This window comes from Coenobita brevimanus, chromosome 7 (genome assembly GCF_032717465.1).
Source record: "Coenobita brevimanus isolate Jiangsu-jjx chromosome 7, ASM3271746v2, whole genome shotgun sequence".
NCBI classification, from domain to species: Eukaryota; Metazoa; Arthropoda; class Malacostraca; order Decapoda; family Coenobitidae; genus Coenobita; species Coenobita brevimanus.
In genome coordinates, this window is record NC_136960.1 from 4,268,086 (window position 1) to 4,281,334 (window position 13,249).

At 39.1% G+C, this 13,249-nt stretch overlaps 1 protein-coding gene across 1 annotated transcript in view; it reads right to left on the reverse strand.

Annotated features, from left to right (window-relative positions):
• Positions 1-13,249, reverse strand: part of LOC145404710 (multiple PDZ domain protein-like) — a 1,044,659-nt gene that overhangs the window by 617,007 nt on the left and 414,403 nt on the right. Inside the window, exons 13-15 of the mRNA XM_080276264.1 lie at positions 12,444-12,485; positions 2,832-3,242; positions 1,069-1,242 (exon numbers count right to left, since the gene is read on the reverse strand). Coding sequence (XP_080132390.1) covers positions 1,069-1,242; positions 2,832-3,242; positions 12,444-12,485 — 627 coding nt within the window. The remainder of the gene's footprint in view (positions 1-1,068; positions 1,243-2,831; positions 3,243-12,443; positions 12,486-13,249) is intronic.

The window sequence follows — 13,249 nt, forward strand, 5'->3', positions numbered from 1 at the left end:
CTTAACTCTTATACGATAATTCACAACACAATTCTATCTATCTATCTTTCTATCTATCTATTGCCAGATGCCATAATATCATAAGGGGTGGCCATTTGACTTTGAGTTATTTGTTTTATGGGAAGGGGCACTAACACTCCACCAACCCACTTGTTGACACATAGGGAGCACATATGGTTTGGTTATATGGTTACCACCCAGCACTGTAAATGGTTTCTTGGCTTATAGGAAACCATTTGGCTTGTCACTCAATGTAATGCCACCTGTAAAGGAAAGAAAAGCAATAAGATGTGACAGGAAAGATGGGAGAAATAGGAAGAGAGGAGGGCAGGTACTGAAAAAGAATGATAAAGGCTATGGAAGAAGTAGGCAGCACCACATCAAGTGAGTTGATGATGGTCGCCACCACCTACCACTATTCTACAATTTTTAAATACATCAAAACTGCCTTCAATCAGTGTTAATACCTTTTTATACCAAAACAGTCAAAGTTGCTAATCATCATCACCATCCTAACCCTTCTTCTCACTAATTATGGAAAACAACGGCAAATACAAATGAGGCAGAGAGGATTTACAAACAGGAAAGACGGAAGCACATAAAAGTTATGAGAACAACATACAGCATTATGAAATGGACCATTCGATCAGTACACATTTTTCAACCCTTCAAAATTTTGACTCCAATTCTAAGGGCAACAACAGTAAATATACATATAATCAACTTCGTTCTTCCTTTTTTAAACTAATGACCATTCATACTTGTGGTATAAAGTCATTATGTTAAATGAGTACTAATGTGCTTCAGATTTCAATAATCACCGTTTATAAAATTTCAGAATCAAAACTGAAAAAAATATCAAGGCTAAACATAACTTTAAATTTCCTTATACCTCTTGGATTCAACAGATTTCCTAGTGAAATAAAATCATCAGCCATATTCTGCCTCACAGTCACTGTTTTATTGTAGTTAGCACCCATTACCAAATATAACTGAAAATAATCCATATCATGAAAAAAAAAAAAAAAAAAGACCTACTTCACTCCTCTAATGCTCAAACCCCCTCACCTCCAGAAGCTCATCCCCACTACAAAGGCGTCCATTCTTTCCCACAGGGCCATCTGGGAGAATAGAGCGGATATAGTGGTGGGGACGCACCTCCCGGCCTCCCTCCACATCCACTGTTCCCTCTAGGCTAATCCCTAGGCCACCACCCTCCTCAAATTTGCTCAGCTGCGCCACCTGTTGGTTAAGGATGGATTGAGAAATGCTTCTGGACAGTGATAAATGAAGGGAGATGGATAAAGGGAATACAGTAATGTATACTGTAAGTTGTCATCATAATCATCATCACAACACAAATTTTAACCTATAAGATGGGGTCTGGTAGGATAAAAAAAAAAAAATAATAAAATAAAAAAATGTGGGTAGAGAAAGCATAAAAGTAAAAGAAGTATTAGTTATATGACAAGTGAAATATGCCACCAAAGCATTCATGCAGCATTTAGAATTTCATAATTCTGGCTCAATCTCTCCAGCATAACCACTTAAACTTTTTTTCTTCTTTATAGTTTTGAATCACGTATACTTATCAGTCTTTCAGCTGACTATCAAGTTAAAAACTGAGTGCAAAATTCTTGCCATGTGCTTCTGTATATATACAATGCAGTAAATTCATTTAACCATTTGAATTTCCAGTCAATTAATAAAGTTCTGTTTACTATCAAACTTCACTTTCTCACACACTCCTTTGCTATATCCATTCACCTCCTTAGCTTACCATGCTTCCTCCCAGCTTCAAACACACTCACTTCACGGTATCTATATCTAGTTATTTACTCCATGTGACCATGCAATCACCATACACTCTTCTACCCCATAATCTATACACACACTTCCTTATTCCACTTCTTTCAAAAATCCAGATGTTTCTTATCCTATCCACTCTACTGAGCAAACTACACATATGCCTCAACATCCCCATTTTCAATGCTCTTATTCTCACATTCCTATGCCTGATCCCAGACAGTAAGTCTCTCAATTATAGCTCCACTGATCACTACTGTGCACAAACACTTTTGTCATGCCAAAAGCAGTGTTCCTTTAAAGAAAGTCTTTTACACAAAAGTCTGATAAAAGAATTAGTACTGTACTTATAAATCATTAACATCATTATAAATTAAACACTCAGGAAGCTTAGGGGCACATATAAAGGAAGTACTGGACAGTACTGGCTCATCATATAGTTTGCCAGACTATCTCTTGCATCAGGTCTTCAGGAAAACACTGCCTTTGCAAATATGAACAAAAGATAACTTCTCGCAATTTTGCCTAACATAAAATTTGTTCTAGTAGTCTAATCCAGTAAGATGGTTCCAGTGAAATTTTGTTAAGAAAGGGGAAAGGAGAAAGATAATTGTTCATAATGACTTTCCAGTAATACATTTCTGATCCAGTTCCTATTCAACTATGGTCTGGTATAAGAATTTCAGTTGTCCTGAATCTACAGGGCACTAAACAGCAATGAACCTTAGATCTAAGGCTTCAGAATCTCTTGGTGCACCAGTCATCTAAAGAAAATGACTGTCATGCACATAGTAACCTATGGGGTTACTATTTCCTTACACTGCTGCACAAAAAATCAATATACAAAATTCTTCTGCAGCAATGAAACAAAAATTTCTCATATAGGTAAAGTGTATAAAAATCAAAAGATTCCACCAATATTCCTAGAAAAGTATTGTGTGGAATAAAATGGAGTGTCTGCTAGAGATCTCTGAAATGTAGCTCTAGCTACTATGTACTAGTATGCATGGCACGCAGGTACTCACAACAATTTCAAATTCTGGCCCAACAATCCTGGACCACTTGAGGTTGATAGCAGCATCAACGGAGGCTGGTAGGTCCCCTGAGTAGTTGCTGTCAATCATCAGCTCTATGTCCTCCAGGCGGGTGTCTGATGGGGGAGTATCCAGAGCCATGGGGGGCGACGAGAGCTCAGGCACATCGGTGGTGGTTACGGTGGTGGCATAGGAGGAGTGGGTGGGTAGTGGCTGGGTGGAGGTGGAAGGGTGGGTAGGCACGTCGGCAATGATTGTGGTTGAGGTGGGGTGGAGTGGGGGCAAGACAATAGATGAGGTGTGGAGTGAGGGGTTGATAGCCTCCACTGCCTCCTCCCCTCCAGCCATCTCCAGTTCACCCAGGGCAGTGCGCAGGGCATCACTGCTCGCTGCTTCACCCAGCTGTTGGAAAATTTACAGTATTAGACACAAGTTCAGCGAACATATGACATCACATTGTTGCAACTGTATAATAACTTCTACAGATAGATAAAACTTGGCATAGTACTGTAGACCTAAAAACCATTTGTATTTTGGATGCACTGATATAGTAAATTACATAGTATACACTGTAGCAGGTGGACTGCAACCCACCATCCTCCTTTTTGGGTGATAGGGAGGGGAATGAGAGATGTTACTATAACCAAGCAGTTTCACTGTCCAGTCATATCAGTAACACCACATAGAGGCATCCCTCAACAACACTGTACACTGCATTACATGCAAAATACATGGATAACTGCATAATATCATACTATACTTTCTCATAAGGTATCCTGCTACTAGAGTTGACAATCGTACAATTGATGTACCAGTTTTTTAAGGACAAGAAGCAAAACCAAAGTGCCCAAAGCAGCAAATTACTGTATTAAAAGAAAAAAAATAAATAAATAAACAGACTAACTACATCAAGGTCAAAACTGAAGAATGTTCATGTTATGACCACAGAATGCCAGGGTTACAACCAATGGATGTGACTTTCACAGACAGGTTAGGTCCTATTAATTTTTTGTGTAATGTCACAGAACACCAAGGTTAGGATCAAGAAACACAGGTCAGAACTAAAGGGTGCCTTGTCCAGATCTGAATGGATGTGGCTTTCTCGAACTAGTTATTCTTCTTACATTTGGTCTGTATACTACTGTTGTATCACTTATAAAAGGCTCCAACATGCTTGCATGCATCAGCCCTGGTCACCTAATGGCAGCTATCTATGCTGCTTGATCTCTGAGAGTCTCCCTATTCATTTCTTTATCCCTGAGGTCACACTCTATTCCCTTGTCCCAGGCCTTTTTTCTGTCTGCATCTCACAACTCTATCCCCAACATTCACACTTGTCATTTTTCACACCCAATTGTCACATGCACAAACCAAACTGTACTGCCCACAAATCTTTTCTTGTTACCCTGAATATTAACTGGTATTTCTTGGCTTGAATTTCTGTTTTTCCACTTCTACAGTACTGATTTTCATGGCTTTAAATGGCTCATATTTTCAAATCATTTTTATAAACTGGATCTGATTTTCATTTCCTTTAATTTCTTCACATCTGTAGTCATCTTGATCTATTGTTTTTAATCTCACATTTCCCAGCACCTTCAAAGCCTTCCCCACTTTTGGTTGAGCTCAAGACTGCTGGAGACCCAGGTATGGCGTAAACGTTATCATCCTACCATAAAAACTACCGTACTTTACGTACCAGTAGGTCAATAATTAACACTGTGAAAATCCAGAAGAGAGATTGACAAATATAGCAAAAACCATAACTAAGAAATTACCACAGCTGCTACCTACACACACCTTTTTTCTGCAACGAACTGAGTCTTGAGGTCACTCTCAAATACCAGAAAACTGCAACCACTACTCTGCCAACATAGTAAAAAATAAATCTGTGACATATTACAGTACACTATTAAGCTACCCTATCTCTTACAGTAACCTGGAAAAGGAAATGAAAGATGAAGAAAAAAGTATCATTAATTAGAGAACTTCACAAATAACAGGTGAAGGATCTTGCCCTCTTAGGGACTTAATTCAGTCGTCAGAGGGTGATGATCAAATAAATCTTAAGTGCCCTTCGTGAAACTTTGGCATATATTAACCCCTTGGCCGCGTACAGCATTCCAGAAATCCCGATAGGTAGACTGAGTCGTACATTCCGCAAGAGTCTCACGAAATATTGTGGACTTTTCAGTCATATTTCATGCTTACTGCATGCTTATGCCTGATGAGTGGGTCAAGAATCATCAGCGTGGAGTGTAAACTTTGTCTGTCTAAAATGTTATTTTGTTTGGTTTGGTATAAGTGAGTCAAAACCACTGAGCTCTATAATATGGAGAGGCTCTCTCAAGGGTAGAGTCGCCTAGTCTGTGTGCCCATCGCCAGGGCGGCACTGATTGATGTTTATGCATTACACCAGATGCCCTCTCCTTTTGAAATCAGCCGATGAATTCGGAAAATATGGTGCCATGGTCCACTGCGCAGCTATAATACAGTGTCATGGACCACTCTTCAGCTTATGTAAGCAACAGCAAAATAGAAACAGCAAGCTAAGAACAGTGTTCCTGTTGCATTACCATGATGGAGGCGACTAGTGAGGGTGTTGCAATGTGACGGACAAAGTTACACGCTCGCTGAGGAAATAGCCCCTCCATACTGTAGAGCTCAGTGGTCAAAACCACATAATGAAAAAATGATTTCCTTTAACCGGTTTTCCCACACCACGGACATAGGAAATGTTTAGGGCCGTTGCAGCCAAATGGGTTAAAGGACCACTTTAGCTACTTAGATATATACTTACACCAATTTACTTACATACAATAAGCCCTTGTCTTTCACAGTACTCATCTTTGGTTGCTCTGTATTTTCAAGGGTGAGTAAATAAGAACAGTATAAAATACACTAGTTTATGGTATACTTTGGATTAATTTAAAAAAAAATTTGTTGCTAATAAATCTCAAAATACACTTTAAGCAGATTCTGATGTTTAGTGATGCTCTGGGGCACCACACAGAGGTTTCAGGCCATTTCTTTGAAAATTTGTTTCTCATGGGTGTCCAGGTAACGTCCATCTACCTATCGCCAGACGTCTTAATCCCGTATGGGATGGGCACAGACAAATCGCCTCCATGTCACCCCGTCCCCAGCCATTTCATTGCCCTCTAAGTAACATGACCCAACGTCAGACAAGGGTGTAATGTAATGATAAAATATATATATATTTTTTAAATTGCCATATTTATATTTTTTCTAAGCCTTATTACTCTAATTTCATTCAAAGGACTTTGTTTAAACTGGTATGAATCTATGTACACATTCAAAAGAACAATGCCAGTAATAAGACAAGATGCCTTTGGATGGAACAGATGAAGCTGAACAATCGTCAGGCAATAACAATATACCACAGACTTTACTATATCAATGGGGTTAATGGTGATGCGAGACCTTCCAACAGTCTAAGCATAAAGCCTGCTGTACATTTATAAGTTTTTTATGACAAAATTACCCGGTACCGTACAACTTAAAACATTAAGTACAGGTAACCCAAAATATGAAAGTTACGGATATTATTTCAATACTCACCATTTGTGTATAATTTCAAGAGTTTTCAAATGACGCAAACAAAACTAAACCAGATCCACAAATGGTGATAAAATTTGGATGTAACATGCTGTACGAAAAACCTTAGTTTCCCAGAAATGAGCATCAAAGTTTGTTCCGTGTTTTTTAAGCATTACTCCCTAGTAGCTTTGGCTAAAGTTTGGTGCATGCCATAGAAAAATGCATAAGGAACCCTATAGGATTAGCTGGCTCTGCCAGTTACAAAATTTCACCACTGGGGTATTACTGAAGTACTATAATCTTCAGCGTTTACCTTTCCCAGTGATAGACCACTGCCATTGTCTCCCCAGATTTTTCTTGCCAAGTTACTATTTACTGTACTCTAGATGGACTGTTCAGGTCTGAGAACTTATTTCTTGGCTTTGTGAAGATTATTTACCTTCTCTATGCCAAAAACTATTGAGAAATGTCTCTCTTCAGTGCCAACATTAAAAATCAGGGTTGTCTGTGCCACAGCAAAGTCAAAAACAGAATCCCGGAAAAAGAACAAAAAAATTAAATACCCGGCATGATTGTTGGTTGACATCGTCGGCTGAGCACGTGGGACGCAGGGTATTTAATTAAATGCCCTGAATCAAAACAATACTCAAATTTCCAACAATGCTCAAACTAATACAGATTGTTGCTAAAATTGGAATATTTACTTCATTGTTTTAAATCTTTCACGTGGATAACAGATTTCTTGGGGAAAAAAGGAAAGGCCAAATTTGGCAAAATAATCCTTCACTCCAACATGAAGTTCCCAAGAATTACTAAGAGTAACTTAGTTCATACCTCCTTTCCCTATGATCTCCCTCTTCCATGTAATGACGTACCGTTCAGAGATTTTGCTGAAGTTTTGGCTGGACCACAAGATTTTCTACCACGAATAGCTGTCCACACATACTCGCCACAACTCCCGACACCACGAAACGTTCTACCACGCTTTCGAGTTTTGACAACTTTTTTCCTCAATTATCTTGAATTGACTCTGTTATATCGAATATTATGAAACCTTCTATAACTTCACCTGCACAATATTGTGTGTTTAATATTTATGCTCTTGCCTCCAGTTTATGTACCGATATTAGTACAAATGTCTTTCATTACAGATTGAATTTCCAGTGTATTTACTTTTTTTTTTATATAATATATAAAAAAAGTAAATACATCTGTAATTACGAGTAACCGACGCCATGTTGTTTAAGGTGGCTTCACCTGCCTGAACCATGACATAAATACGAGAATGGCCAATGGCTTCCCTGTGGGATGGTAATACTGAACATGGCGATTTTATCCCCTAGGTTTAAAAACAAGGAAATGTATGAGCAATCAGTATCCAGTCTGTATTAAGAGACGGGCATGGAGAAGGGGGATAAAGGTGGGGGAGGGGAGGGGGGAGGGGAGGGAGGAAGGGGGGATCCAGGTGGTCAGGGCTGATAGCAACCGAAACTCATAATCCACAATGGAGGGTTTTCATGCCCCGTGTGATTTGCAGGCACGGTCGGTTAATGGTCAGCAGCCTTCATCAGCTTCCAAAACATTAATTCTGGCCAAACTCACACACACACACACACACAAAAATCATCATCCTTTTTAAAAACCATCAATATCACCTATGAATATCAGTCTTCACCTACTTAGGTTAACTGTTGGCGAACTCTCTCTCTCTCTCTCTCTCTCTCAAAAAAGAAAAAAAAAAAAGTTACTTGAGACGACTGCGACGGGTTACTTTATACCAAGAACTTCTTTATCAAAATCATCATCATCATCATCATCATCCCATGTTACTCAACTGCAGTACAATTTTTTCATTTTCTCCACTCTAACCCATTAGTTGTCAGCTTATTCCGTCTCAGGCTCATTATAATCCTTTCACAGTACAACTAGATGAAGATGCTAATCACGAAGAAGTGCTACGGGAGGAAACAGAACCGTAGCATCGCCTCTTCCTAACACAAGAGGTATGGAGGTGGCAGTAACATAATTCAAACAAATTTTAAATCCAGAATGACGCAACTTTCACAAAATTTTCAGACAAGGAATGAAAAATGCATCTGCCACGTCACACTTAACCCTTTGACTAAAATGATGTCTTTATTTTTTTTATCAAGGTACCTCAAGACAATTTTAGTTCAAGGGAGAAAACAATAATACTGAAGGGGATCATGACTGTCGTTGCTAATCCTCGAAATAGAAGTCTCGGAAATATATGTAAAATTGCCTGGAAAGAAAGAAAGAAGGGAAGGAAGGAAGGAAGAAAAAAGGAAGAAAGAAAAAGGAAAAAGGAAAGAAGGAAAATGATTGAAAAAAGAAGGATGGAAAGAAAAATAAAAAAAGAAAGAATTCATTAATTAATGAAGGAAAGACAAAGAAATAAAACAAAAAAAAAAAATAGGGAAACAATGAAACAAAGACGTCCATGTGCTGATGGTAAGACAAAAATTGAGAAAAAAAAAAAATGAAGAAACGAAAAATGAGAATTAAAAAAACTAAGAAAAAAAAGTATCAATGACAAGACGAATTACCACAAAAAATATTATCCGTTTATCATACTTTTAAAAACAGAAAAACTAGCATCATACGGAAGACAGACAGACTCAAAAGTTATCACGTATTTAGCATAATCCCTTTGCATAAAGAGAGGAAGCCAGCAAATTGGGTAGGCTGGTAATTATCCCCCATTGTTAATTATACTCATTAGCGCTCATTTATGCAGTCCAAGCCCCACAGGGATATTTAGCGCTTAATGACTGTCGGTATCGCTAGGGAGTCGCGGAAGCTGGACAACTGTACTCAAAACCAAAAATCTAAAACTAAAAATAGATACACAAACAGATTGATATAGATAGATAGATGGATAAATAGATTGATAGACAGATAGATAGATAGGTAGGCAGATAGACGGACACAGACGGATACAGATGAATAGACAGAAAAATAATCTCACTCTGTACTGGTTATTGAACTTGCCTGGTGCACGAAGAGACGCGTTCCAATAACAATAAAGATACATAAATAAATACATTTTAAAAATCTCATTCTGTATTGTTTAAAGAAGCTGTCTGCTGTACAAAAAGACTCGAATTCAATCCCACAGAATGGCGGGGAACAATTTGATGATTTCCACTTCCTTATACATGAAAAAAGCAAACTAGGACGATGAAAAAGACATTAAATTTTATCCAAAGCTATTTCATCACAAATCAGACTTTCCTAATCGCCTACAAGACCCCACAAAAAATAATAACATCCCACTTCATGCCACCACTTCAGCCTTAAATAATGAGGCTCCGTGACATATATTCAATATGGACGGTCCGCCCTACCTATCCCCTCACGCTCGGCAAGTCTCTCCTAAGCTGAGTAAAATCGTCTGGTGGCAGCAAGAAGAAAGGGATAAAAAAAAAAAAGAAGGGGGTTAGAAGAGATATAGAAGAGTGCTAGTGTGTGTGTGTGTGTGTGTGTGTGTGTGTGTGTGTGTGTGTGTGTGTGTGTGTGTGTGTTAAAGTGGGGTAAGCTCTCCTCTCGCTTTTATTTATTCTGTTGACATATCCTTTCTCTCCTCCTCTCCTTTTACTGTTATTTAATTAGCCTCTCTCTCTCTCTCTCTCTCTCTCTCTCTCTCTCTAAGTAATTTACACTATTCATACTCTCCCAGTCAGTCTCTCATTCTCCATTCCCTCCACATTCCCATCTCATCCTCGGTCCCTTCCTCCCCATTCCATGTCACTCACATACACTCTCCTAGTCAGTCTCTCATTCCCCATTCTCTCCATAAGGCAAAATGACAACTCCAGGAAAATTCAGTGACATATAAACATTAGTCAGTGAAAAGCCTATTGTTTAATACTATGCGCACTAACACTGACGGACTGATCGGAACCCGAATTTACGATGTGCCATTCCGATTTACGAAGGACCAATCCCCGATTTACGATGGGTCAACCCCCTATTTACGATGCCAAACACCTAATTTACAATAAGTGCCTCTCGATTTACAATAACAGTGCCAAAATGCATATTAACGTCCCATTACGTGGAGTTACCAGCATAAATGGTATTGCTTTTCCGGGTAAAACCACCTGGATCATGGCTACGGTCATACGTTAACCCTTCAGCCTGAGGACGTCATTTCAAAATGGTTCATGTATCCTCCAGATGATCTTATTCAACTCAGAAAAAAAAAAAAAAAATCACATCAAAGTAACATATGAAGGCTATCCCTGACCCCTCCACTTCGAAAAGTTTCTCTTTATATATATATATATATATATATATATATATATATATATATATATATATATATATATATATATATAATACTGTCTAGACGTGGCATGAACACATTCTTTTAGTGCAAAATGAAAGAACCAAAGGCTGGAAGTTAGCAAAATGTTGTCTTTTCCAAGGCAAAGTGAACAGAAGAGCAAAAATCAAGTCCTACTCGTTTAGAGAAGCCAGGACACACTGCATTTACAAAACTGGAGAGCACTGAGAAAGGCACTGTTAAAATTCTAAAGATAACCAGTTGTATATCTGAAGACCTGAGATTAAGAAGAAGTCCAGGCAATCAGTGAAGGCGTAAGGTGTGCAACTAGTGAAAGCTGTGCAGTGAAAGTGTAAGGTGTGCAAAGTGTGAAGGTGTAAGATGTGCAAAGTGTGAAGGTGTAAGATGTGCAAAGTGTGAAGGTGTAAGACGTGCAAAGTGTGAGGGTGTAAGATGTGCAAAGTGTGAAGGTGTAAGATGTGCAAAGTGTGAAGGTGTAAGACGTGCAAAGTGTGAGGGTGTAAGATGTGCAAAGTGTGAAGGTGTAAGATGTGCAAAGTGTGAAGGTGTAAGATGTGCAAAGTGTGAAGGTGTAAAATGTGCAAAGTGTGAAGGTGTAAGATGTGCGAGGTGTGAAGATGTAAGGTGTGCAAAGTGACCAGCCTACACCGTCTTCTGTCATACCAGTCCGCCACTGTCCTGCCTTAACAAATTGACACATACACACATAACCCGCATCCATATTCCTGGGGCTTTACCAGGCTCCCTAACACCTCTGCCCTGCCGGTTTGTTTATCTGTATGTCAGGTTAATATTACCCTATACCAGAATATAATACAAAGTGCATTCTCGTGCTGAAAAGATTAACAGAGACCGCTTCTAGTCCCAGTATGAGATCTCCCTTTTTTATGGCCATCTTTATTTGTTTATAACTTTTTGCTTCATGGTATGAAAGGAAGATTAAGGGGCAGAAAGGTTAAGAAATGTTGCTCTGCCCAAGAATAATTGAAAAAAAAATGGTCCTATATCAAGACTGACTCATTTCGCGATGCCCGGACACAATACGATTAACAGACTGGAGGTCACAGGTGGAGGGAAATAAAAGACTGAGACGGGGACAGTTCCAGAGCTAACCAGAGGTATACATGAAGGATTAAGAGTATCTGTTAAATATTTGTTCAGACAGGTGGACAGAAAGGAGAACAGAAAAACTGGAGTAATTAGACAGGTGGACAGAAAGGGGGACAGAAAAACTGGAGTAATTAGACAGGTGGACAGAAAGGGGGACAGACAAAAATGGATAGATGTTTGGTGATTCAAACGTTATAAATATACGCCATTACCTCCACTGTTCTCAGAAATCTTCCTTCACCAGTAAGTGATGATTATATAAGGCAAGGCATCATCGTCGTGAAAAATTACATATCGATATAACTTCCACGAACACTTTGCACAGGAATGTTAATGTCATATGGGGAAAAAAAAAAAGTGATGAGGCACCTGTGAGTCCCCTAAGACCACGAGGATATCAAAGAGACATGTGGAAGAAATTGGTGAGGAAGACGCGCCTGTGAGTCCCCTACGATCATGAGGATATTAACATGTCATATGGAAAAAATAAACTGATGAGGTGCATATGAGTCCCCTAAGACCACAAGGATATTAACGTCTTATATGGAAAAAAGAAAAAGGTAAAAGGTGCATGTGAGCCCCCTAAGACCACGAGAACAAACCTTATCAGACGACACAGAGACGCTGAAGTGCACAGAGAAATGCTGATAAATTAGTGAACACAGAGAAATCCAGGTAACATTAATGAGAAAGAGTGCACAAAAATCTTAAGAAGGTATGGTAGAGGTAAATATCAGTGCACAGACTGACTTTGAGTTTAAGAATAAAAAGATGTGTACAGGAATGAAATATTATACGGGGAAATATAGGTGCACACACAAATCTCTTGGGGTACACCGATGAACAGAAATGCACATGTATTTTATGAGCCTACAAACATTATGTGCACACAGAGGTTCTGGGATACATGGATGAATAAAAGTGCACATGTAGTTTAAGAACATCCATGTAGGTATAGGTGCACATATACAGTAGATCCTGAGGAACACGATGGAACGGAAGTGTACAGGCATTTTTAAAGTATACAGGTAAACATACGTGCACACGGATACCTCGGGGTCCACGAATGAGCAGATGTGCACAGGTGTTAAGAATATACGGGCAGACAGAAGTGCTGATACAAATTCCGGGGTACACAAACGAACAGCAGTGCACAAACAATACATGAGTGTACAGGTGATGTCCACATATTTGGGTTCACGAAAAAGTAGAAGTGCACAGGGGTTTACGAACACATGATGAGATATATAGCGCAAAGAGAGTACGGGGGATGCGATTTAAGAGGTGAACAACTGAACATGTGTCAAAAGAGTGCACACACGTCAGAAGTGCACACAGATATGGCACAAAAACACGACTGGATTGATGGGGGTGAGGAGGGCGGGGGGGGGGGGACACTGAGTTAGGA